Genomic DNA, 26,010 nt, shown 5'->3' with positions numbered 1-26,010 from the left:
CAATATAAGGCAGCCTCTTACTTTCCCATCACCAGTACTTAAGTTGGTCAACTGGGGAGTTCAGCCGGCTTCCATTGCGTGAAACTGGGGAGGAGAGTGGGGAGTTTTAGGCTGCAAATGGCTCAGGTCAGCCCATGGACTGCAGTAATAAACATACTTGCCTTTTTAAACCACATCCAGGCTGTCCGGTTTCTCCTTGAGGAAGGCGTTTATGACTCCTCTTGCAATAAGCGGCCAGCTTATCTGGAGGGGAAGCGACCTGCTGGCTCATATTGTTTTATTCATTTAGAAGCATTTCCAAACCACTTTACGTTGCGAAAGAGGTGTATGCCACGCACTACACAAAAACAATATCCATTACAATGAAAATACAACCTAAAACCTTCTTCAGAGAGCTGTCATGGTGTAGTGGTTGGAGTGTGGGGATTAGGACGTAGGAGACAAGGGAAGCTTGATGCAGTGATAATAAATTATAAGGATCATCATCATTATTATTATAACTTGAAAACAGAAAAGCAGTGGTGAGGTCCATGTACGCCATTTCCCAAAATTTCCCACCCCTCCCCCAAAGCCCCACACACTACAAAGTAAGATATTGTTTAAATAATCCACTCTATTTTATTTTGTCTTAAAATAGTTTAAACTTTATGCTACAGACTTGTTTCCAAAAAAAACAGAAAGTCTCATCTTGCACCAAAAAATATATATATTTTATAACACTCTGTTTTATTATTATTATTATTTTTTCTTCTCCAAAGACCATTAAATACTAGATGGAAACGAGAATGAGTGTTAAAAAGAACATTTTTGTGTGGGTTTTTTTGTCTTTTTTAATTCAAGAGTTACACAACTGAAAACAATAAATTCTAAGCATTTAAATTTTTATTTTTTTTTCTCCACTGGAAGATTCCAAGCTTGAGCTCCAGCAAAAAGAGAAGCTGCTAAAACCAGGCCTGTAAGGAAAACAAGGAGCCCCAAGATGCAGCCGGCCAATTTCTTGGGTAGAATCTGTATTTTTTTATCAGAGATCCTGCTGGTCTGCAAGACGTGCCTGGGAAGCCAGGATGGGTGCATGTTTTACAGGCCTGTGCAAGGGCGATCAAGTGCATTTGTTCTTAGCCATACGATGGCTACAATTTCACTTATCCATTGAGAAAATCAGTCCCAGCGACCTTTTGCTCTCTCAGACAAAGATGATGAAGAAGAAAAGGGGGAAAAGGAAAAAGAAGACGAAGAAGTAATGTATTAACTATCCAGTGATTGCGGTTTGAATTTTTTGTTTCTTTTCTCTTTCTTTTTTAAAAGAACATCGCTTTAAGAAAAACTATCCAAGTCAGCAAAAGAAACGTAGTGTTTTTTGTTTTGTTTTTTAAATTAAAAGAGAGAGACATGAACTGGTTATCAAGCTTGGAGTTCATGATTCCTTTAAAAACAAACACAGTGCACAATTGGAGGAAGTTTGGTTAGAATGCAGTCATATTTTTTATATGTACATGGAAGTCACAGCATATACAAAGTTTTTGTTTTCCCCTTCTGCTTCTTTCTTTTTTTTAAAAAAAGGAAGGACTCCTAGATGCTTCTGGTACTGGCCAGCGTAAAAGGGAGGATACTGGGCTTACCAGCTTAGTAGACCAGCATGGCTCATAGATTTTCTAACGAGAGCCAATTTTCATGTTTCAAAAGGCAACTTCATTAACGGTAGTAATGAAGCAGCCGTTCTTGGCCAAAGGCTGCCTGGTTAGCTTGCTCCGGTGCTTTTCAAACACACCTCCAGCTAAATTACTTCCCCATGATGCAATCCATGCAGTCGTCACAGGCATGCGTGAAAACTGGAAATGGACATGCAGGCTGACTGGTGTTTCGCACCTGATTGCCAACATGCCACAACCAGCTGGGAAGAGCTAGGCAGCTGGCCAATGCCTCGTGGCAGTGCCATTCACACACACACACACACAGACACACACACACACTCCAATCACATGGGACAGGGCCACGAGAAAGCCGTTCCCAAGCAGCTTTCTCGTGCGCAGGTGACTTTGAGCCTGGTGTTCATTTCGCAATGTAGTTTGAGAGCGATGGAACCAGCGAGTGAGGAGAAAAAGGAGGGATGGCTTTTGGGGGCAAAAGATCTGCAGGCACAACTGATAGCTTTAACAGCCTTGGGTGGTAGGTGAAGACACTGTTTAGGGCCAATGTGTCCTGTGCACAGTAGCGGCTGGTGGAGTGGCGTTGCCCACCTGGCTATCCAACATGGGAGATTCTACCAATAGCTGAGAGGGAGAGGAGGTTGGCGTGGACACAGCGTCAGATTGGCTCTGCTGCTGCTCCTGCAGTGCACTGACCTCCCTCGCCCCTACCAGCAGCAACCTCCATGTTGAGATGGCAAGTGAGTAATGCCACACCACCCTGCTGTTCTGGCAACCACTGCCTGGGTCTGCTGTACATCTTCAGTCCATGCTGCTTTGCCTGCCATAGCAAGCAGGACTCGGATTTCACAATCTGGCAATTTTAGCTCGGGGGGAAGGAGACACTGTTCCCAAAGTTAGCATAATCATGTTAACATTGCAGGCTGAAGGCGGAAGAAACTGCCCATGAAAATACTTTCCCAAAAAATAAATAAATTTCCTGAGCCGTGGCAACTACTTCAGAGAGGGAGCTGCAGCCTAGACTTCTCTCAGCCATCCTCGTTTTCCATTTTGCAGAGATGTTGCTAAGATGGCAGAGCCCTGAAACATGCAATTCCTTCGCCTACAGTCTGAAATAAGGCCTCACCACCTCGCAGATGTTGAAGCAACAGGTGCAGTCTCCAGATCAAAAGCTGGCAAGCCTAGTGGTGTCTATTGGAACTGTGGCCAGGACAACAAAGCATTATCTGTTCAACAAATCAAGTCCTGACTGCCTCCATCTAACAATAAAATCCAAGTCTCAGAGTCCAAGTCCACCTTGTGGTCATTGATAGAGAGTGTGGGAAGAGCAGGAGATACAACTCATCCCCTCTGCAGAAACCTGTTATCAAGTTGTTGTTTTTAAGAGTGACCACATCCTTCCCACTTTATAACATCAGCAAAACTGCTCATAGCTGGCATCAAGAGCAATCTCAAGACCTGCCACATCTGCAGAACTATCTAAGGCAATCCTCTCCCAAAAGTCTTGCCCACTGAATCCAACTAAGAAGGGCAAGCAAGTCCCATGCTGTCCTTCAAATGACAATCAGATGGGGACTTAGGAAGGTCTTTTTAGTACAGGCAGCGTGATCTAGTGAGCATAAAGAACTTTGTGGGAAGCATAAACGTTGTTCAGTTCATCAACATAACAACACATGCAGGGATTGCACAACAAAGAGATTTTAAACTGAAAGCTGGCTGTGTGTCATTAACCACTTAACTGTCTATTCAACAGGCTGTATCTACTCCAGTGTAAATGATGACTGAACTGAGCTTTGGCATGTCCTACCCTTCCAGAGAGAGAATATTCTTACTCCTTGATAACCCAGGTACAGAGTGGTAACCCTACCATATGCAAAGGTTTGGTCCACCAACAGCTACTGCCATTGAATAAGGAAATATCATTTTGTAGCGACCGATAACAGAACTGAAACAATTGCATGAATGCCGTTTCAAACTGTCAAGGCATTTAAGGAGTCTTGAGGAACAAAGGGCATTGCCCACATACTATTCAGAAACTGCCCCAGATGCACTAATGATTGAAGCCAACACTGGTCAGGAATCAAGCAAAACAACTTTGTCTGGATGTGCAATGGACTCTACAGCTAAAGGTGACTGGACAAACATGAACATCTAAGTGCCCAATGAGTCCAGCTGCCATTATGTTGCTGCCTAAGTCCTATCAGCCCTTGCAAGAGAACAGAAGGCATGCGGGAAAGGAGAAATCCCGGCTTGCAGCAAATGCCACAATCTGGGCCAGGGAACCGTTCTAAAGCCAAGGAGCATAACCCCAAGAGTTGGTGAAGCCCAGCAGTGCTCAGCCGAGTTTTTAAAAGAAGGTAAAATCAAGGGTCATTTCTCATGTTAGTATGAAAAGCAAAGGTACACTTACAGATTAACACCTCATCTCTGAAGATGCACACACACACACAAAAGGAAACTCCAATCCCCTCCCATTCTTTTTCATCCACATGAAGTGATCCATATTTGTGGCAAAGCTTCCCTTGCTGCTCCAGATTTCGCTGCTTTTTCTGCGGAAGCAATCAAATGAATGAAGGCAAAGCCGTGCTGGGTAATTCTCAGGGGTGACGGCTATGTAAGAGGATATGTTCTACTTTTGATCATACATGCTTTGCATACAGAGCCTCATGCTTTCCTCTGTAGGGTGGTAATATTCAGAGAAGCTACGGGAGGCTTCCTCTCTACGAGTTATTTCTTGCTCTGTTTCGAACAGAGTGGGTGCCAGTCACCCTGAGAAGAGATTGAACTGGGCCTACTCTGTAAACATTCGCCCAGCTGAGAATATGCTTCCCTTGGAAGGTGAGTCCCTAGCGACCCAGCAGCCTCCTCTAATTCTTCTCTTGCTAAGAGGAGGACAGGAAGGATAGTGTGCTAAAGGTTTGTTAAAAACCAAAATTCCTTTGTACAAATGCAGCCCAGGGCAGAAGGATCCACTCTGGGTCTCATGTTCTGCTTTTACATGCCTCCAGACACGTAGAGATACGGGTTAGGCTGCATCCAGACCTTTAAAGCTTAACATGAAAACCACACCTGAGATCAGAATTAGGTACTTTTGTGATGCGTCACTTCCTTGTGCTTTTGTTTGCTTCGGGTGAACGACAACAATAACAAAACAAAACGAAAAAAGGCTGTAACAATCTGGGCCAAATGACCAGTAACAGTACAGTAGTCTAAAGAGAAAAAATAAAATGCGTTATTATGAGGAGACTGAGCACTGAGCAGTGTGCAAGCTACAAATTATGTTGAAAACAATCTTTAGGGTTTTAAACAGAGCTGCTCAGTGCATGCTAGAGGCCTTTTGTGATCAATTCCTGCTGGTTTTGCAACCAAATCAACTTGCGTTAGGAATGCCCCCGTCTAAGCTCCCACAGTTATACTACAATCATGATGGGGGCATTCAGAGCTATGAACAAATTGGGCCAGTGGTGTTATTTATTTATTTTTAAATAAAAAAAATGCAAGGGGAAAAATAATAATAAAGCCCCACATGTACCAGCGACATCCGTTTTAGTGGTGAATTAAAGCAATTGTACGGCTCTCTAAAGGGTGTGGGTTGGAAGGTGTCGCTGCTGCTGTCAACGAATGCTCTAAATTAATCACACACAATGGAAAAAACCTGGAAGTTGTTACTGAAGTACAGTGCCACTAAGGTTTCCGTAAGAGGGAAAGCTCCCTTTGACTACAGAGGGGTCAATATCTCAAGGAAAGTTCTTGATGATGCAATTTTAATTGGAGGGTGTTGGGGGGGAGGGGAGGAAGAGTTCAGAAGAGGAGGAAACCCTCCCGGAGGACTCTGAATTCCAGAATGCCAGGAGCAGAGGCTTTGAACACCGAGGCGATAACCAGAAACTTCTGTGCCACAAAAGGAAGAAGAGGGCTAAGTGACTAGAAAACACAGTGAAGTTGCATTACAGTAGGTATTTGCGCCTGCTGTCCTCGTCCAGCGTGAGATCCACCACTTCGGGCGGCGAAGACCAATTCTGCGGGGGGGCCACACCTGTCCATGGTTCAGATTGCCGGGTGCACTGCAGGCCTGAGACGTGTTTCCGGGAAGACACACTCTGAATCACTCCTCCCCGAGGATGGACACATCTGCGGAAAACCAAGGGGAGACAAAGGACATTCCCGTCAAGGCTCACCTATTGGAGCACAAGTGGTTGTCAACCTGGTTCCTACAGCCCACTAGTGGACGTTTCAGGATTCTAGGTAGGCGGTAGAAGGTTCCGTGGCACAAGATGAATCCTCCTTCCATCAAGCACTGGTGGGCGGTAAGGAAATTTTACCATCAAGGAAGATGCATTAGTGGGCGGTAGGTATAAAAAGGCTGACTATCCCTGGTTTACACGGATGCATTAAGACCCTAATTTCTTTGGCAAAGGGATCACCAAAATAAATGCATCAAAGCAAGGAGAGGGAGACAGAAAAATTATGTCCAAGCATTGGCTAAAATTCTTAAGGAAATCAGCCCTGAGTGCTCACTGGAAGGACAGATCCTGAAGCTGAGGCTCCAATACTTTGGCCACCTCATGAGAAGAGAAGACTCCCTGGAAAAGACCCTGATGTTGGGAAAGATGGAGGGCACAAGGGGATGACAGAGGATGAGATGGTTGGACAGTGTTCTCGAAGCTACCAGCCTGAGTTTGACCAAACTGCGGGAGGCAGTGGAAGACAGGAGTGCCTGGCGTGCTCTGGTCCATGGGGTCACGAAGAGTCGGACACGACTAAACAATAACATTGGCTAAAATGTGATAAGGGAGGGGGGGTGTAAAGGGGCTTTTAAAGTGTAGCATAATTTGGAGGAATTACCGTATTTTTTGCTCTATAACACGCACCCGACCATAACACGCACATAGTTTTTAGAGGAGGAAAATCCGTAGGCATGCCACCCGTAGGCATTCCCTCCATAACACGCACAGACATTTCCCCTTACTTTTTAGGAGGAAAAAAGTGAGTGTTATGGTGCAAAAAATACGGTAACTTCATGTGTGAAATGGGCACCAAAGGATAATCACCGAACTGTCCTTACAATTTATATAGCGCTTGAGGGTGTTTCAAAGCACTTCCCTTGGATTGCAACCATGCCTGACTAGATCAAAGTAACGAGAAATATCATCCTGTGCCAGTTTTCTTTTAATGACATGGCTTAAAAAGGCCACCTGCCTTTCGCATTCTATGTAATTTTGCAGAGCTGTCAATGCACCTGAGAGAGCATCCCGCTTCCAGATTTCCAATAACTGTTTTAGCGTTCAAAAGGTAGCTCTGGTATTTGAAAGGTGAAGCCGCTTACAGCCTGTATTCCCCTTGCCACGGATGGAGAAACCTGGGATTAGAGCTACATCGCGTGGCAGTGGCCAGAAGGACCTACAGGGTCAGTGAAGGGCTAACTCTTGCCCGGTTGGATACCTGCCATTGGCCAGACACCAAGGCCACCTGCAGCTTCGCTCCCTAGAAAGAGGAGCATGAAACCAGGACGACAGTGACTGTCTGTGCCCAGATGCTGAGCAGGCTTCCTTGTGGTCCCCGGCAGCCAGTACCTGCGTAGAGTACCTGCCTTCACACTGGAAACTGAGGGGCAGTTGGGCTCTGCGCCTTTGCTCAAACGGTTCTTTGCTCTCACTTCTTGCCTTGCCTTTTGACACCTCATTGACTTCCTCCTCGGCTTCCACTTCACTTCCTCCTCTGCTTTCACTTCTCCCTATGTCTGGAATGCCTTTCTCCCCTGTCGCTTGAAACACTTCTTTCCTGTTTTAAAAAAACGATCTCCTTAAGACTCGGGTTCTCCCTTTGCTTTGCTCCCTTATGGTTTTGCTGCTTTGGTTCGTTTAAAAATAAGCTTGCAGCGGCTTGTAGCAGCTGTGCACACTATGCGGTATGCTAAAAACACCCTTCTCTGTGCCCTGTGCCTCTGGGTTCGGCAGATTCCGTCGCACCCAAATATCAATCAAGTATCAATCATATATTTGACGCTAGGTCCATGTTTAATGTGTATGCACTTCCGGGGGTTAGACTGGGAAAAGGCAAGTCGTCTTAACAGAGGGAGGGAGGGAGGGAGGGAGGGAGGGAGGGAGGGAGAAAACCTACCCACAGGCAGAAAAAGGTAACATGACCAACTGATCTGCATTTTCTTCTTTTTCAAAAATTAATTCCAAGTATTTAGATGGACTCAGTGCTTAAAAGGGAAATTATTACCTTGCGTGTTCCTGAACTCCCACGATCTCCACCTCGCTATCTGATGATGCTATATTAATTTCTTCATTGACCTGGGTGTTGCTGCTGGGGGCCTTGCCGCTTGCCAGGAATCCAGCATTCAAGTGATCTGTAGAAGGCAAAGAAAAAGGACAACCCAACCCAGATTCAGCAGCTTCATCACCCTTGCAGGAAATCCTTAGAAAGAAGCCGTTTCTCACCAACGTCAAGCAAAGACCCATTCATCACACTGCCATTGCAAAATATACCAGCCATGGATTGGGAGTGGGGGACGGGGAGAAGACTTTCCTTCCTGGCAGACCCTGTTTTTGTATAAAAACAGACCCTTCATATTTTATTTTTTTTATGATGGATTGCCACCAGGTTGAACCTGACACAGTCTACTGTCCACCTGCTAGAAAAGCTTCAGAGGGTCCCTTCCATCAGCCTAGCTCTAAAAAAAAAAACAACCCAAAGAGCACTTTTGGATTTACGAAAGGACCCAGAGGTTAACAAAACTTTGCGAAATATCCTTGGAGAATATAAAAGTGTCCCTGAACAATTGTGTGGTCTGGAAGATTTTTTGTGAGAAATTCCAGAGAAATATCTTTCTAAATCATTGACACAAACATCAGATCGTTCAGAAAAGGTGGGGGAAAGGAAGGAAAAGGAAAAGTGACGAATCACACACACAGATTTGCAAATAAAAATAGAAGTGTCACAGTAAGTTAGTTTTACCTGCATGAGTCGGGCTTCTGTTAAGGGGCCAGCTTTTACTGGTCTCAGAATCCCATAAAAATGTTAGGCTTCACTCATGGTCTTTCATCCTTTGGAAGCATTTAATCAGAAGTTCAGATATTCTCTCTCTCTTTCTTTCACAATCTTTTCCAAGGAACTGTGCACATGTTCTGAACCCTATTGGTTTGTATTACGAAAGGACTTGCTATTTTTGAGTAGCTGAGGTATCGGGAGAAAAGGGATTAAACTCAGGATATGTATTGGGGAATGAAAGGAAGAATATCTGTCTGTTTTGGACTTTGAGCGAAGTGGTCAGCCACAGGTGCTCCTGGGGGCAATGTTTGCCTGCTTGGAATACAGCTTGTCTACAGTTCTCACTTCCATACATCACTACTGGGAAAACCATAGCTTTCACTATACGGACCTTGCCAACAAAGGTCCGTATAGTAAAAGCTATGGTTTTCCCAGTAGTGATGTATGGAAGTGAGAGCCGGACCATAAAGAAGGCTGATCGCCGAAGAATGGATGCTTTTGAATTATGGTGCTGGAGGAGACTCTTGAGAGTCCCATGGACTGCAAGAGGATCAAACCTATCCATTCTGAAGGAAATCAGCCCTGAGTGCTCACTGGAAGGACAGATTGTGAAGCTGAGGCTCCAATACTCTGGCCACCTCATGAGAAGAGAAGACTCCCTGGAAAAGACCCTGATGTTGGGAAAGATGGAGGGCCCAAGGAGAAGGGGACGCCAGAGGACGAGATGGTTGGACAGTGTTCTCGAAGCTACCAGCATGAGTTTGACCAAACTGCGGGGGGCAATGGAAGACAGGAGTGCCTGGCGTGCTCTGGTCCATGGGGTCACAAAGAGTCGGACACGACTAAACAACAACAACCATGCCAGTTCAGCCATATTTACAATGTGTACACTTAAGTTTTCTAATAGCGAGCAGTGGAAAGAATGGGTTTGCATGCCTAGCTGCTGCAGGCCTGATGACCTCAGGCTACAGATGAAGAGTCGCGGCGGGGGGACAACAGCGTAGGCCAGGTGCAGGAGCTAGCGTAGGACTGGGACAATGTTCCCCTACTCACCTGTCTCAGCATTCAGCTCTTCTAGCAGCCCTCTCGTCCTCCAAGTAGGCCCAGTGTCCTGGTTAGTGACAGAACTGTTGTGCTCTTGGACTACCGCAGCTGCCAATAGATTGTCTACATTCACCACTTCCGGGTCGGAATTTGTGTCCGAGATATCATAGTGAGCCACAACCGGAGCTCCATCTGGGAAGGAAAGAAAACCCGCAGCTATTAAGATCGCAAGCGGCTCAGAGGAAGCACAAACTCTACTGCTGCTTTGCTGTCTCTATACCGAGCGTTAGCATTTGAATACTAAACAAATCAAAAGCAGGGACAAAACTGCCAACTTTCACTTGATACAGATCAGCCTTCTCGGATGGGGTGTCTACCAGCTCCTTTGGACTACAACTCCCAGCTGATGGGAACTGTAGTCCAAAATATCTGGGTGCCCCCAGGTTGCAGAAGGCTGATGCAGACCATAAACGTCATTTGTTGAAGTAATATGCAAGGAAATGCTTTACATAATGCCAATATTATTTATCTAAGGTATTACTGGCAACGAAATATACCGTATTTTTCGCTCTATAAGATGCACCAGACCACAAGACGCACCTAGTTTTTGGAGGAGGAAAACAAGAAAAAAATATTCTGAATCTCAGAAGACAGAACAGCAAGAGGGATCGCTGCGCAGTGAAAGCAGCAATCCCTCTTGCTGTTATGGCTTCTGGGATAGCTGCGCAGCCTGCATTCGCTCCATAAGACTCACACACATTTCCTCTTACTTTTTAGAAGGGAAAGGTGAGTCTTATAGAGCAAAAAATACGGTACTTAATATTTCCCACAAAAGAATAATAGAATCATAGTTGGATGGGACTCTGAGGATCCTCTCGTTCAACCTCCTGCAGTGCAGGAATATGCAGCTGTCCCATACGGGGATTGAACCTGCAACCCTGGTGTTATCAGCACTGTGCTTTAACCACCTGAGCAATCCAGTTAAGACTATCATCGGACTACTTTGTGCAGATCTGACAGATCTGCCCTATTTCTTCCCTTTAACTGAACTTTATATATCTGGGTGAGGCTTCCCTTGCCAGTGGTCTGGAAAGTGCAGTGAGTGTAGAATGCTGCAGTGCAGCTGCTGACAGGAATGAGACCCTCCCAGCACACCACAACTCGGCCCAAAGGTTTGCAGTGCCTGCTGATTTGCTACTGGGCCAAGTATTCCTATTGGTATATTAAAGCCCTTAATATCTTGGGACCTGCTTGCTTGAGGGACCGCAGTGGGCCTCTCATGCCTTCTCCACCACTTTGATTTACAGGGCTTGCACTCTTACAAGTGTCTTATAATAATCATTCCACGTCTGCCCAACTTTCAGGGTGGCAGCAACTATGCCATGGAACTCCCTGTGTGTTAGCGCTATTCAGGCACTCTTGGTATACTGTTTTTGGATGCTTGCTAAGAAGACTTTGTCCAGACCTATCCAGATATGTACCTGCTTTTAATTCTGTTGATTTTACCTGCATCTCATTATACTGCAGAATGCACACTGCTTAAGAGATTATTCTTTATTTTATTGAGTGGTTTATATTTATATTTTCTAAATCGGTAAACATCGGCATTTCTGCGCTTTTGAAGATTTTGAAAACTGTAAGCACGGATGCAGAAAAAGTGGTGCAGAAACAAACATATGCGAACACATGAAGCTGCCTTATAATGAGTCTAATTATCATTGGTCCATGTGGCCTAGCAAGGTACACTCTGACTGACAGCAGCCCTCCAAGATCTGGGGAAGCTGCCCTGTTTACCTGAGATGCTTTAACTCAGTGTTTCTCAACCTGTGGGTCCCCAGATGTTGGACTACAACTCCCATCATTCCTAGCCGGCATGACCAGTGGTCAGGGATGATGGGAGTTGTATTCCAACAACATCTGGGGATCCGCAGGTTGAGAATTGCTGCATGCAGACAATCTACTCTGCCAACGAGCTATGGAAAAGGTGTGTCACATTTCACCTGGCAACTTACAATTAAGGGGGGCAGATGAGGACAAACCCTCCTTTTCAATTCACTCATCTAACACACCAACAAAAGAATTCACATCAATTCTTTCCAAAATTACAGCAGGGTATTTTTGTTGCTAAGTGAGAGGAGGGTGCGGGGGGAGAGTGAAGAGCGCCAGATGGACTGCAAGCAAAGCACGGCATGCCTGGTCTCAATATAGCTGCCTTAGAAACAACCATCTACTCCTATGAAAGTGGGAGAGAGGAAGGGAATGGGAAAAACAGCAACTATGTAGACTGAAGAATCAACCGTTCAAGCTAAGCAATGAGGCAAAGTCAAGATTTGGCTGTCGGAAACACGCAACTTGTTCATGGTCCTCCACATCCTGGTTTCTGGGAACAATAGTTTGCCTCAATGTCTGAGTTAAGCAAATTATGGGTATCGCTAATCACAGTCAGCCTCCAAAAAGAATGAGAAATCATGGTTTGAAGTGGGCTTCCAACTCTAGATTGGAGGCAACCAGCGATCAGAAGTACTCATAGTTTCAGACATCACAACAACTTATGATTACCGTAACCCAGGAAGCACAGAAGGTAACTGGCATGTGCAAGCACAGAGTGTGTTCCCAACAACCAAATTATGGTTTGTTTCATCTGCATTGAGCCAGGATCTCGCTAGTCCATGCAGTCATGCATTATCATGGTACAAGTCTTTGTGACACAGAAAAACACAGAGGCAGTCCCTTCTTTAATTTATATGGTTCAGAGTCCTGTCTGGAGACTAGACACCTGAAATGCTCAGTCTTAGAATAACCTGGCGGGGAATTATTTTTAAATGTTCTTGGGGTTTTCTGCTTTTTCAATGAGCAGCAGACCGCCTCCCACTCCCAATGTCACATCACAAACAGTTTTTGCTATTCTCCTCCATTTCAAACTCCTCCATTTCTACTATGAAGCATTGTGTGTTTCAGGTGTTCCTGTGTGTCAGCATCAGTCTAAAGTTTCTTTGGGCATGCAAACAAGTTAAATGGATCTTTGGATTTTTAAAATGTGAAAGCAGCTTTCTGGTTCAGACCAAAGATCCATCTAAGTGCAACATTTTGCTTCTTTCAGCAGCCAACCAAATATTTTTGGAGGCCACAAGCTGCACATAAAGTCAATAGCCTCCTCTGCCTTTGCTCCCCAGTACTTAATATTTAGATATATACTCCTATAAAAATTGAGGTTTCATAAAAGCCATCATCACTAATAGCTGTTTCTCCATGCATCTGACTTGTTCCCTTTAAAACCGCCATGCCACGTAGAACTGAATTTTGCAAAGTCTGCAATACACACCCCTTCTGGAGGTATTATTATTATTATTATTATTATTAGTTATACCCCGCCCATCTGGCTGGGTTTTTCCAGCCACTCTGGGTGGCTCCCAACAGAATTAAAAGCACAATAGAACATCAAACATTAAAAACCTCCCTAAACAGGGCTGCAATGCATATTCTGAAAGAAAAACTCACTTTGCTGTCAAGAGAACTGACCCTCACTCTGTCCTGGCTGAAACAGAATATAAAAACAATCCTTCCAGTGGCTAATGTGGGTGTGCAAATGGGATATGGAGCCCAATGATTTGCCAGACATCCTCAGTGAAAGGTTCTCATGTCACAAAGCTGGGGAAGACTTTGAGATTCCCTACTGCCAGTTTGGACAGAGGACACTGGGCTAGATGGACCAATAAAAATGATTCAGTATAAAAGCAGTTATTCTCTTATATAAAATGGCTGCCAGCTACCATGCAGTATAAATCCCAGTGTAATCCGATATAGTAGAAGAATAATGTTCCATATTATGGGAAATGAAGCTAAAGTTTTAGGAATCTAAGAACCCAACTTTGGAGCAGACCCAAAGTTCATCCTGTTTCCCACAGTGGCCAACCAAATGCTCTGTTCAGAAACACAAGGATTTTGGTACGTTTTGGATTTCATTTCTCAAATAACTAAATAAACCAGGTAATTTAGCAAGACGTTTCTTAATTCCATAAGGAACCATTGCTGCTTTAAAGTATCCCGAAATCAGTTCTGTAAATTACGTTAAAGAAACGTACAGAAGATTCAGGATACACCAGCATCAATAACAACCTGCTTCCTGAAACAATGTCAGAGTTGCAAAAATTAAGACAGATTCAACTTAAATAAAAGGTAAATGGAATGGTTAACTACTAGTATGTACAAAGGGAACAATGGTCCAACACCAAACACTGATGATTGTAATGCGGGGAGGAATCATAGCCAGTTGCAGATTGACATTTGCTGTTGAAAATAGGGCTCTGAACTTTATATGCAAGGGTAAGAATTTTTTTAGGTGGGGAGTGAGAATGTGTGTTACAACACTAACTGGCGTGCAGAGTTAAGCAAAGGCGTAATTTTCCGCCCCACAATATCATCAGAGTTCAGTGCAATATGGTATCAATTGACATTACATGGTCAATAAAAAATGTTTTGAGTGCAGAAGATACGAGGGTCAAGTACAATATTGACTGTTTCTTATCTAGCCAATTAAGGAGCTACTCATAATTTTTTCATGTTTTGCAAATGAGTTTACTTTAATTGTCAGTAATATTGTCAAAAGTCGAATCGGACAGGTCTAAATGAGCCAAATTGTATTTAGACAATAACTGGAGTAAAGTCAAAATTGTACCACTCCTACATGTATAATCATGCAAAAATGTATAATAAATGTATATACATGCAGAGTGATATTCTTATCACCTACCCAGAGAATAACTTGGGTGAAAGTCTTCATCAGTAGGAAATACAAGCATAAACTTGCTATCTGTAGCTCCAACTCCTGTATCTTCCACACTTCCAAACAGCACACCTTATAACTTAGCTTAAATTTTTAGCATACATTGAACAAACAGTTTACATGCTGAACAATAATTAACATTTGTCAATTATGAAAATAAATATTTAAACTAGGTTTCTTTAAAAGAAAAACTGGCAAAAATCAAATGCCCTAAAACTGTCAATGGAAGAGTTGTGTTATTTGATTGTTTTGGACTCTCAAATGAGATCGGGGAAAGGGAAATTCCTATGCATGTTTGCATTAAGCTAAATCCAGAAGCAGCCCAGGCAAAAGGCAAACAAAGCCGATCATGGGCAGGTGAGGGGAAAGACAGGAAGGTGAATAATCTCTTGCACAAGCCCTGCTGGACTTAAGGGGAGCCATACAAGGGCATTCAATGAGACCTGTACAGGGAAGAAACTGGCAGAATGAATCCTTTTTTTACTGGTGGTGGGGTGGCTTATGAATTTTCTGACTCAGGCTGCAATACACTTGGAAATAAGTTCCATTTAACACACTAGGAATTGTTTCTGAGTAAATATGCAAAAGATTGGGTTACATGGCACCAAAGGTTTTTGTCTAGGCCCTGGCTAAAACGGCTGTCCTGTTAGGAAATTAACAACGCAACGTCCTGCAACTTTGCCATTACTCTCAGTCTGCAAAGCCGACCGTCCTCTGATATGTTCTTCACTTCTGTATCACACAGAAGGGAATGGCTATGGTTATGCAGGTTTATTAGTGGCAAGCATTGGTTTCCATAGCAGAATGGAAGCCTACAATAAGAATAGGTAGAAATTCAGGGATGAGATCCTGGTGCCCAAGAAAATTGACACTTTCCCCATACTTGAATGGGATAGAATGAGGGGAATCTTAAGTTAGTGTCCTCCCAGCTCTGATGCTGCTAAACCACAGAGCCTAGGACTTGCCGATCAGAAGGTTGCTGGTTTGAATCCCCATGACAGGATGAACTCCTGTTGCTTGGTCCCTGCTCCTGCCAACCTAGCAGTTCAAAAGCACGCCAGTGCAAGTAGATAAATAGGTACTGCTCCGGCGGGAAGGTAAACGGCATTTCCGTGCACTGCTCTGGTTCGCCAGAAGCGGCTTAGTCATGCTGGCCACATGACCCGGAAGCTGTATGCCAGCTCCCTCGGCCAATAAAGCGAGATGAGCACTGCAACCCCAGAGTCGGCCACGACTGGACCTAATGGGCAGGAGTCCCTTTACCTTTACCCTCTGCTTCAGTTCAATGTGCACACCCCACACTCCTGTACACAAGGGTGCCCCATTAACCTTGGCAGAGGCAGCAATATGGTACATGCAAGAGATTGCTTACTGGAAGCTGCCACCTCCACTGAAATGAATGGGGAAGCCCCCAGTGGGAAGGCAACTCTACACATCCGAACAAAATGGAAGGCAAGAGAAACAAAGCTTTGGGAAACAATTGCATTGAAGAAAGGGCGGGGGAGGAAATAAGCTCTATATTTGGGGATGAGAAACAAACGACCAGTGGGTTATCAGATGCAAAGGCAGAAAATATCATCTAGAAGCAGGAGCCCCACCTGGGCAGGCTAAAGGCCCAGGTGGTCCAGAGACTTGCTTCTCTCAATGACCAAGCAGCCACCCTCCTAGAAACACATGAGGGCAGTGGGTCTCCACTGGTGTTACTTCCAAACAAGAAATATTCAGTGGCTCACTTCTTCTGAGCATGGAGCATTTAGCCTTCATGCTTAATTGGCAGGCCAATTCTTTTTGGATTTGTCTAATCTTTTAAATAAAAAAACAAGCATGGAGCTACAGGCCACTACTTCATCCTGAAGCTGCAAATTCCCTGAATCACAAGTCTCCTAAGAGGAGTACTTTTCTCTTGTCTGTCCTGAGCCTACTGCCAATCAATTGCACACAACTCATCCGGTTAACTGACGTTCGCATCCAAGCCGATGCAAATGTGTGAGGCTTGGCAAGGATGGCTCTGCAACACAATTTGCCAACCAGCTCACGTTTGCTTGGTGAACAGCAGAGAGAGACGTCTCCATTGGGAAACTGACATGGAAAAATAAAACCCAGCAGGGCGTTTTCACATCTGCAATTTCAGAATGCACACCAAGGGGGCTGCCGGATCCTGCCACATTAAGAAGAGCCTGAAATATCCAGCCCAGAGGCATTTTTAATCCAGCATCATGTTTCGCACACATGAAGCTGCCTCATATGGAGACAGACCATTAGCCCATCAAGCCCAGCTCTGCTGCTCTGACTGTAAGGTGTCAGCTCTTGTAAAGCAGGGATGTCCAACGGCTCGACTGCGATCGACAGGTCGATCCCTGACTGCTAGTGGTCGATCGCGGGCTCTTTTTTCTCCACGGGGGGAGAAAGAACATCCGCCCCTGCCTTCTCGCTCTGTTCTTCAATCGCGCATGAACGCAAAAATGGAAGACCGAGTTATCGCTGCACAATTTCTTCGTTTGCTGAGCGATCGTTTGGTGTGTCACTTTTGCCTCCCCCCTAAAAAAAGATCAACAACTGCTCCCCACAAAAAAAAATCTGAGATTGAGCTTGGGACCTTGCGCATGATAGGCAAATACCTCTAGATGCTCGTAGGATTGTAACTGTTTATCCTAGTAGCCATGAGAAACGTTGACTGTGAATACTGAGGACTCAATTCACGATCATAGCTGAAATAGGGCCACTGAGAAAAAAGAGGTAGTTGTTTCTATGCTTGGACAAACTGCAAGGTTGCAGAAGTATTAAAAAAAACAACCTTTGAAATGGAGCAGCTCCCCATCTCCCCAAAAAACATTGGGACTGTGAATGATCTGTGGTTACCAAACACTACCAAGGGATGTTGGAAAAGAAAACCAGAAAACCAGTGGTGGAGCGAATTGGCTTGCTTAAGCTTATAAAATCCTAAAGGAAGGCGTGGCTTGTTCCTTCGTATTATTGAGATGTGCATTAATGGCAAAAGAGGTCACCCCAGATAACTATGGAGTGGAAAGCTTTGCTTAGGAAATTCTGGCTCATGGCTTAAGCAGGCCTCCATGTCTTTCTTACAGATGGAAATGTCTCTGCCTAGACCACTGTTTCCCAAACTTGGGTCTCCAGCTGTTTCTGGACTACAATTTCCATTATCCCTAGCTAGGAAGACCAACGGTCAGGGATGATGGGAATTGTAGTCTGAAAAAATAGCTGGAGACCCAAGTTTGGGGGACACTGGCCTAGACTCTGGAATATGGGGAGCAGAAATGCTGCCAAGGCCTTAAAACTATACACCAGTTATGAAGAAGATACAGGTTTGTTCTCCTGCATTTTAGCAGCTCTGAGTGACCTTCATGAATCTCCATGTCCCCTCATCAGGCATGAAAGCAAGTATCTTAAAACAATTGGAAACTGTTTTCGGCAGGCGCCCAACACATCCTTCACCAATATAGAACTAAATTTTAGTGAGAAAAAGTGGAGTGAGAGAAATGAACAAATAAGGACACAGGAAAAAATGAGGTGTCAAGATCCAAATGCAACTGTACCTCAGAGTTAGGATTCACTTTTTCAAACAACTTGATTTTATTTTATTGTTCCTTTCACTAAGAGTTTTTCTGAGGACAACTGGCGCTCAGCTTGCCTCAGCCTTCACTGTGGGAGCTTTGAACACCTTCTTCCTTTGGTCTTTTATGCTACTCCTGGCCATTTTTTCTGAGTCAGGCTTCTGGAATTGAATATTTGGCTCCTGACCAGTTCTGAATAAATGCCTTTTCTTTAGATTTTATTTCCCCTAAGGTTCTGTTTATCTTCCTGGGATGCTCAGGCTGCACTCTTCATGCTGTAAACATTTTTAAATCTATTTTTATCTTAATTAATTTCCTATTTGGACCATTCAGGATGTTGAATTCATTTACCTCCAGTTCCCTCTCCCACTGCCCCTAGAACCTGTTCCTTGGATCCCTCCTTGCATAGGTATCTATCACTTGATCCTTATTTTTTATTTTACATTACTATATACTGGACAATTTAGTAAGCTTTTAGCTAGTTTGGACTGGTGGAAGTTGAAGGAAAAAGCTGTTTAGGGCAACGTAATATGCATGCTTTGGTGGCAGCTGTTTTGTTAAATATTTTTATTTGCCAATTATTTTTCCATTACACATTGTGTATCTCTTTAGATCTCCATTGTGTTACCTTATTCTTTAATTTTCTACTGTTTCTGTATTTAATCTCATTTGCACCCCTCCCTCGGTTAATATGAATTTCATATTGTTCCTTTCCACCTTTATACCGCTCTTACATAAAAAATTATGCATTTTTTTCTATCAATGCCAAGTTTGCATGTTTTCATCGTATGTCTGCTTACATTTAAGCAAATCTTTCAGGTTTCCTGCATTCTGAGGGTGACGCTGGCTCCTTCCTGGTTAGCACTACTAGTTCAAGAGAGCGACACTTAAGAATCTATTTTCAGCTCTCTCCTTCCCAATTTTTGTTGTCGTTCCTGAGGACGAGACTTAAACCAATGGGTTTGAATGGCAAGAAAATGGATCCTGGCTAAACATTAGGAAGAGTGATGGTAGAAGCTGTTTGTCCGTGGAATAGCCTTGGAAAAGCTCATTCGGAAAGCATCCATGTTGCATGCAGATGACACCAGGTCCAATTCCTGGGATCTCCAGGTAGGACTGTGAATGTCCCCTGCCTGGAACTCTGGAGAGCCACTGCAATTCAGGACAATGCTGAGCTAGATAGACCAACAGCAGCTTTCTAACTTCTATACCCCTTTTTATGCAGAAGCTGGAAGAAGATCCTCTGGGAATGGTGTAATAGGGAATTTCCTGCATTGGCAGAAGTTTGGAGTAGAAGCTATGGATCCCTTCCACCTACAGTGGTACCTTGGTTCTCAAACACCTTGGGACTCAAACACCTTGGAACCCAAACACTGCAAGTAAGTGTTCCAGTTTGAGAACTTTTTTCAGAAGCCAAACGTGCTCCGTTTTGAGTGCCACGCTTCCTATTTGAGTCCCACACTTCCGTTTTGAGTGTTACGCTGAGGTCTGTCTGTTTCTGCTATTTATTTTGCGGTTTTGTTTTCGTGGCTCTTTTTGTTTTGTTTTTGTGACTGTGTGGAACCCAGTTCAGCTACCGACTAATTGTGTGACTGCAGTACATTGTTTATTGCTTTCATTTTAAGGATCAATGATCTTGTTAGATAGTAAAATTCATGTTAAACTATTGTTTTAGGGGTTGCTTTTAAAAGTCTGGAACGGATTAATCCATTTTGCATTCCTCTCTATGGGAACCAAGGTACCACGGTATTGTGATTGCAACCCTGAAGCAGGAGCACGTCTATCAGGTGAACGAATGCATGCTGCAAAATTTTGCTTCGGGTACCACTTGTCGTCACCAAATCCAGCCTTACAACAGTGGCAAAAGATGACAAAGTGATTTCTTTAAAAAACAAACAAACTTTTCCAATCGGGAGTAAAACAAGTAGAGCCAAGCAGCACATAGGGAGCTGCAATTATTGTTACTACTAGTGGAAGACCTCAGCACTGGCAGGTTTGTTTCTTTACCATTAGAAACCTTGGTGCAGAAACATGCTGGTTCTTAGAAGAAGCCTCTGCCTCCCTAGATCTCTGCCTTCTCTGCATTTGCTTCCTCAAATGCTTTTTCAACAAACAACTCAAACCACTTTGGCAAACTATACGGCAAAAACAACAGTAACGCTTGGTTACATCAGAGGCTATTTACAGCCACCTTCCCCAACTTGGTGCCCTCCGGCTGTTGCTGGACGGCAAAAGGGCAACCAAAATTATCAAGGGGATGGAGCGACCTGCCTCTGAATAAAGGCAGTAGCATTTGGGACTACTTAGGTTTAGGGACGCAGGTAGCGCTGTGGGTTAAACCACGAAGCCTAGGGCTTGCCGATCAGAAGGTCGGCGGTTCAAATCCCCGCGACGAGGTGAGCTCCCGTTGCTCGGTCCCTGCTCCTGCCAACCTAGCAGTTCGAAAGCACGTCAAAGTGCAAGTAGATAAATAGGTACCACTCCAGCGGGAAGGTAAACGGCGTTTCCGTGCGCTGCTCTGGTTTGCCAGAAGCAGCTTAGTCATGCTGGCCACATGACCCGGAAGCTGTATGCCGGCTCCCTCGGCCTATAGAGCAAGATCAGCGCCGCAAACCTGGAGTCGTCCGCGACTGGACCTAATGGTCAGGGGTACCTTTACCTGTTCCTAAGTTTAGGGAAGAGGCAAGTAAGAGGCGACATGATACAAGTTTATAAAGCTATTTGTGGCATGGGGAAAGTGGAGAGAGAGAAGTTTTCCTCACTCTTTCAGAGCACTAAAACTTGGGGAAGCTGAGGATCAGAAGATTCGGGAGAGATAAAAGAAATTACTTCTTCACACAGCTAAAATGAGGGAACTTGCTCCAACAGGAGGTAGTGATGGCCACCAACTTGGATGATTTTTAAAAGGATTGGATGAATCCATGGAAGAAAAGGCTATCAATGGCTACCGAGCCTTGATGGCTATGCTCTGCCTATAGTCAAAGGCAGTAATGCTTTTGAATGCCAGCTTCTGGAAGCCACGGTGGTGGAGCGAGAGAGTGCTCTTGCATTTGGGATCTGCTTGTGGGATTCCCAGAGGGATCTGGTTGGTCACTGCGGGAACAGGGTGCCGGAGTAGTGAGCCATTGGCCTGATCCAGCTTAGCTCTTCTTAACTCTCATCATAACCGACGTTTCCATTATGGAAAGCGTTTATGGGGGTGAAGCGCCACAATGTCTGGAGGGTTCCAGATTAGAGAAAGCCAATGCCCAGTGAAGTTTACAAAAATAAATTGATAAAACAACATGGGGCATTATAGCGTCGATGCAGAGGTAAGTGGCTTCAGAAACCAGGTAGAAGCGAAAAGCGAAAGATGTATGGAACTGAAAGGAGAGGGGAGATGTAAAAGTTTCCCAAGCAGCACCTTAGGCAGTTTAGCTAGATTTTAAAATAAACCTCACAAAACCTCCCCCCCCAAAAAAAGGGTTGGCTTTATATTTTACATTGTAATAAGAATTTTATTAATAGCTATATTAATTCTAGGTTACAATAGTTACATTTCTGAATTTATACAGTTTGGCAAGGAATACACATTTATAAATACAGTAAAAGAATAGCATAACCATATTCTCTCCAAAATCATAAAGTGAAAAGAATTTTAAGAGAAATTAACATTACTTTGCCCTTCACTGCACAAAGCTGCTCCCACCCGAGTAAGATCTTTTCACTGGGGTGGGGTGGAGGAGTGATGCATCTGATATAAGTTGCTTATACTTGATTTAAATATTAAAACCCAAACAAAATCATAAAGGTATATGCAACGGGTGATATCCAACATTAGTGATAAATCAGGTATGCCCTCTTATTTCTAATCTGAATATAACTCAGTTGGGTATTATCCATTAAGAACCAATTCAAGATAATTATTCCTTTCTAAAAAAAAAAAAAAAAAAAAAATTAAGTTTACCAAGTAATAATTTCATGCCATGCAGTAAAGTGGACAGAAAAAATAATTTTCTGTAAGCAGTCATGAGGGACATGACATGGCAAAGCTATGTTGGCACATTGAATTGAAATGTCTAGGGTTGACGCAGGCACCTTGAGAAAGTTATAACCTCCCCTCCTCTTGAACCCTAATCTATAAAATGGACATAACCACTTGCTATCATAGCAAAGGGAAAGACAATAAACACGTTGCCATACAAAACAAGTGATTTCTGAGCACAGGCTGTGAAGCTACACTGTATAGCAGTGATGGCCAAACTCGGCCGTCCAGCTGTTTTGGGACTACAACTCCCATCACCCCTAGCTAACAGGACCAGTGGTCAGGGATGATGGGAATTGTAGTCCCAAAACAGCTGGAGGGCCAGGTTTGGCCATCACTGCTGTACAGTATTTCATAATCTACTCAAATCAAAATTACATCAAGGTGACAACAACATGTGAGTGCGAGTGGTAGGGACTGAACATTCACAGTGTGACATGCATGTAACTGGTCATTGGGCTGAAAGCAGATGTTTTTCCTAATGGAAGAGATGAGAGTACCTCTTCAAAATTTGTCTCTCAACTCTCTCTCCTTGTCCTTTTTTCCAGAGATAACTGATGCTAAAGCCCAACTAGGTTAAAACACAATTTCACACCCGGCTTGTAATTATTGGTAAAAACCTAACTTCAAGTAGCATTGGTTCATAGGTAGCAAATATTCTGCAAGTGGCTGGACTATAACTGCCATCATGCTGCGCATTACATGCTGCCAAGGGTGGATGAGAGTTGGACCCAAATAACATGGCTCTACATGAGGTAAATCTGCACTAAATCATGATTAAAGTGGGAGAGGGGAGCAACCAGGGGGCACTAAGAGGGGGAGGCAAACAGGAACATGTGTGCCCAAAGAACCTCCTGATATCTTAACAGTGGTTAAGAAACTGCAAAATGTAATATCTGGAGGGAGATTTTGATGTGTTTTTCTTTCTGCACTGTGAAGGGTTTCCATAAATAAATTGCTGTCCTAAATTTGAATCTTTTACTTAAAAGACTAAGATAAAAATATAGAAATACTAACATCATGAGTTAAGGAGGGAGAGGGGAAGTGGTCTATTTAAATTACAAGACATATATTAAAATAATGTAAATCGTATCAAAGATTAGTTTGTCACTCAGAACAAATCTATTCAGCCTGATGAACTGGTTTCAATCTCAAGTTGTTATGAAATGCCTACAAGAGCCATGATGAGGGGTAAGTCCAGTGGCACGAATGCCATTATTTTCTTTTTAATGAAGACAATGTACAGCTATTCCACATCGTCGGTATTCAAAATCAGAACATGGGACAGGCCACTCACCCCTGAATCTGTAGCAAGGATAGTACTGAAACAATGCAACCAAAAAATTATTGTGCAAGTTGAAAATTAGAAGTGTTTTTCTGGGGCTCTGAGGGCAGGATCAGCAGGTGCAATCCATATAATTGCTGGACCCTGAACCACCATTTCCTCCTATGGAGAAAAGCTTTAAAGGGGTAGAAGGATCTGACAATAGGACATGTTGATCTAGAAATGAGGCTTCTCACAAATTATTTGGGGGTAAGGTTTACAAGTTGCTCCTTCGGTTCTAATAACACCACCAGGACATATTCCATTTATTGCACCACTAGTAATGATTGTTTATTTCCCCCTAATTTACAGATTAAAAAAGATGAATGCACAGTTAAATAAATCAAATTGTCAAACCTATGGCATCTTCATATTCTACTTTGCAGATACCCACTGGTCAGATTGCAGGTGGTTGGTGCATAAAGCTATTATGCATGCTTAAGGGATCTAGAGCCAGCTATGAATGTTTGTACGCCTTCCTTCCACCCCTTTCTTGAGAAGCAAATTCCCTCTTCTTGCCTCAATCATGGGCAAGGAAGGTGTCACCAGCCATACCAATGGTCAACACAAGCCAGGGTTCCTGTTGTCCTGGGATCTGAAAGTTGACAAACTGTGGTTAGAATTAACCGTGCTTGTAATTAGTAGTAACATTTCCCTTACGGCAGGCACCCCCAAACTCAGCCCTCCAGGTGTCTTGGGACTACAACTCCCATCATCCCTAGCTAACAGGACCAGTGGTCAGGGATGGTGGGAGTTGTAGTCCCAAAACATCTGTAGAGCCAAGTTTGGGGATGCCTGCCTTAAGGTGTCTGGAGGGAAGGGGATTTACTTCTGAGGAGGGAAGGCACGAACTCTTGCACAGCTGACTCCTGATCTTTTAAACACAGCTAAGAGGGAGGCAGCATTACATCTCCATTGTCTTTCAGAGGTCACCAAATTAAAGACAAACTGTCTATTGAAGTTACAGATAGGTAGCCGTGTTGGTCTGTCATAGTCAAAATAAAAAAATTCCTTCCAGTAGCACCTTAAAGACCAACTAAGTTAGTTCTTGGTATGAGATACACACATATCTGAAGAAGTGTGCATGCACACGAAAGCTCATACCAAGAACTAACTTAGTTGGTCTTTAAGGTGCTACTGGAAGGAATTTTTTTATTTTGACTATGGCAGACCAACACGGCTACCTATCTCTTTCCATGGTTCATTTTACATATCATAAATCCCTGCATATTTTACAGAAACTATACCAATCAGTATTCCATTATTGCATCCATCAAAACTGTTGAATTTATCTTAATGCTGCCAACGTTAAGGTGCTACTGGAAGGAATTTTTTTTATTTTGTCTATTGAAGAACTCTGTACAAACAGAGTTATAATAAAAAGTACTGCTTTGACACCAAAGGTATGGTTGCACTGTAGAGAAACCACAGGTTTTTACCGAGGTGATTATGCTTTGCACAGGTAAAGAGTGAACAGAATGCTAAACATAATTATTCATAAACATCAAAAGACCTTTCAGGGTCTTCAGTAAAACTCCCATCTATTTTCAATATTAATTTTTGCAAGGGGCTTCTAAGAACAAAATTACAATAAAATTATGCTAACAGGATTATAGCCAGTTACAACTAGTTTCGATCTCAAAACTATTACATTGTGAGATGCCTATAGCATAACCCGACACAGCTGATCTAGATTCTAAAACACCTGTATCATCCATTTTAAAAATATGCTTTAGAGCATGCTTGAGGCAATTATGTTCTACAAAAAAAGCAGCCCCTGCGTGCTTGGGAAGACCTGTAAAGTTGACATGCAGTTCCGAATATATTTCTAAATGCTTAGATGCCTATTGGTACTAGAAAGGGGTACATACTAACTTCAACAAAATAATCACAATAATTTCTTAATTTTAAAAGTAGGTAAGGACAAATTCATAACGTTTTATTCAAGGCAAAAAAGGAGAGAGGGAAAAGAAAAGGTCTTGTCAAGATTATAAAAAATTACTCTACTGTTTGAAATCAATCAAGTTAATGTACACATGATTTCATATTAGGAAGATATCAAATTTACATCAAAACACTCATATCAAAATTATACAAGGAAAGATTTAACACCAAAATTGCTTTAGAAACCATTCATATTTTCTTTTACATAAAATTACATCCTGCATAGCCTTTCAACTGTTACCCTGAAGATACAGCTTTTTAAAAGCAACGTTTATTCTTAAAATACATTGTGTAGAAGATAGGGCAGGGAACGCAGGTACATATTTCCAAGTTATTTTACTTTCATAAAATCAGTTATGACATTAGAAAAGGGGGAAGGCCAGTGAGCAGGCACACGGCAATAAAAAGGCAGGGATCCAAAGAGTTATTCTAGGAATGCCCCAAGGTCTTGGAAATGTCTGTTGTCATTTTTGAATGCTTGTCATTGAACAGCACGTCACATTACAGCCTGCTTTCAAAAGCTCCCTCAATTCCACGAGCACTTTGCCATGTGGTACAGGAAGGTGTTGTTAGAGAAACACAGTCCTTGGCCATGAAGAAGCAGTCACCCAGTTCTCTGGATGTCGGCCAGTGTTTGCAACCTGTAGTTTTAGGTCCTAAGCAGTCCTAAGCACAAT

General features: G+C 43.3%; 1 protein-coding gene and 1 long non-coding RNA gene across 7 annotated transcripts in view; one reads left to right on the top strand and one right to left on the bottom strand.

Annotated features, from left to right (window-relative positions):
• The first annotated feature begins 597 nt into the window (after nucleotides 1–597).
• On the top strand, nucleotides 598–3,168 carry LOC309514272. The gene is made up of 2 exons (XR_014211863.1): nucleotides 598–2,964; nucleotides 3,018–3,168. It is a non-coding gene; the product is annotated as an uncharacterized lncRNA (long non-coding RNA).
• Nucleotides 3,169–5,393: 2,225 nt separating this feature from the next.
• ARK2N (arkadia (RNF111) N-terminal like PKA signaling regulator 2N) overlaps nucleotides 5,394–26,010 on the bottom strand; it is a 47,778-nt gene continuing 27,161 nt past the window's right edge. For 2 of the 6 annotated variants that reach the window (XM_082242062.1, XM_082242063.1), the window contains 4 exons: nucleotides 9,696–9,878; nucleotides 7,875–8,001; nucleotides 7,233–7,427; nucleotides 5,394–5,777 (listed from right to left, as the gene is read on the bottom strand). In XM_082242062.1, the coding sequence (XP_082098188.1) occupies nucleotides 5,594–5,777; nucleotides 7,233–7,427; nucleotides 7,875–8,001; nucleotides 9,696–9,878 (689 nt within the window). In that variant the 3' untranslated portion in view covers nucleotides 5,394–5,593. The remainder of the gene's footprint in view (nucleotides 5,778–7,232; nucleotides 7,428–7,874; nucleotides 8,002–9,695; nucleotides 9,879–26,010) is intronic. The other 4 variants (XM_082242065.1, XM_082242064.1, XM_082242067.1 and 1 more) reach the window with 4 other exon arrangements.

Source organism: Podarcis vaucheri, assembly GCF_965113315.1.
Source record: "Podarcis vaucheri genome assembly, chromosome: 11".
Taxonomy (NCBI): Eukaryota; Metazoa; Chordata; class Lepidosauria; order Squamata; family Lacertidae; genus Podarcis; species Podarcis vaucheri.
This window is presented reverse-complemented; position numbering and strand designations above follow the sequence as displayed.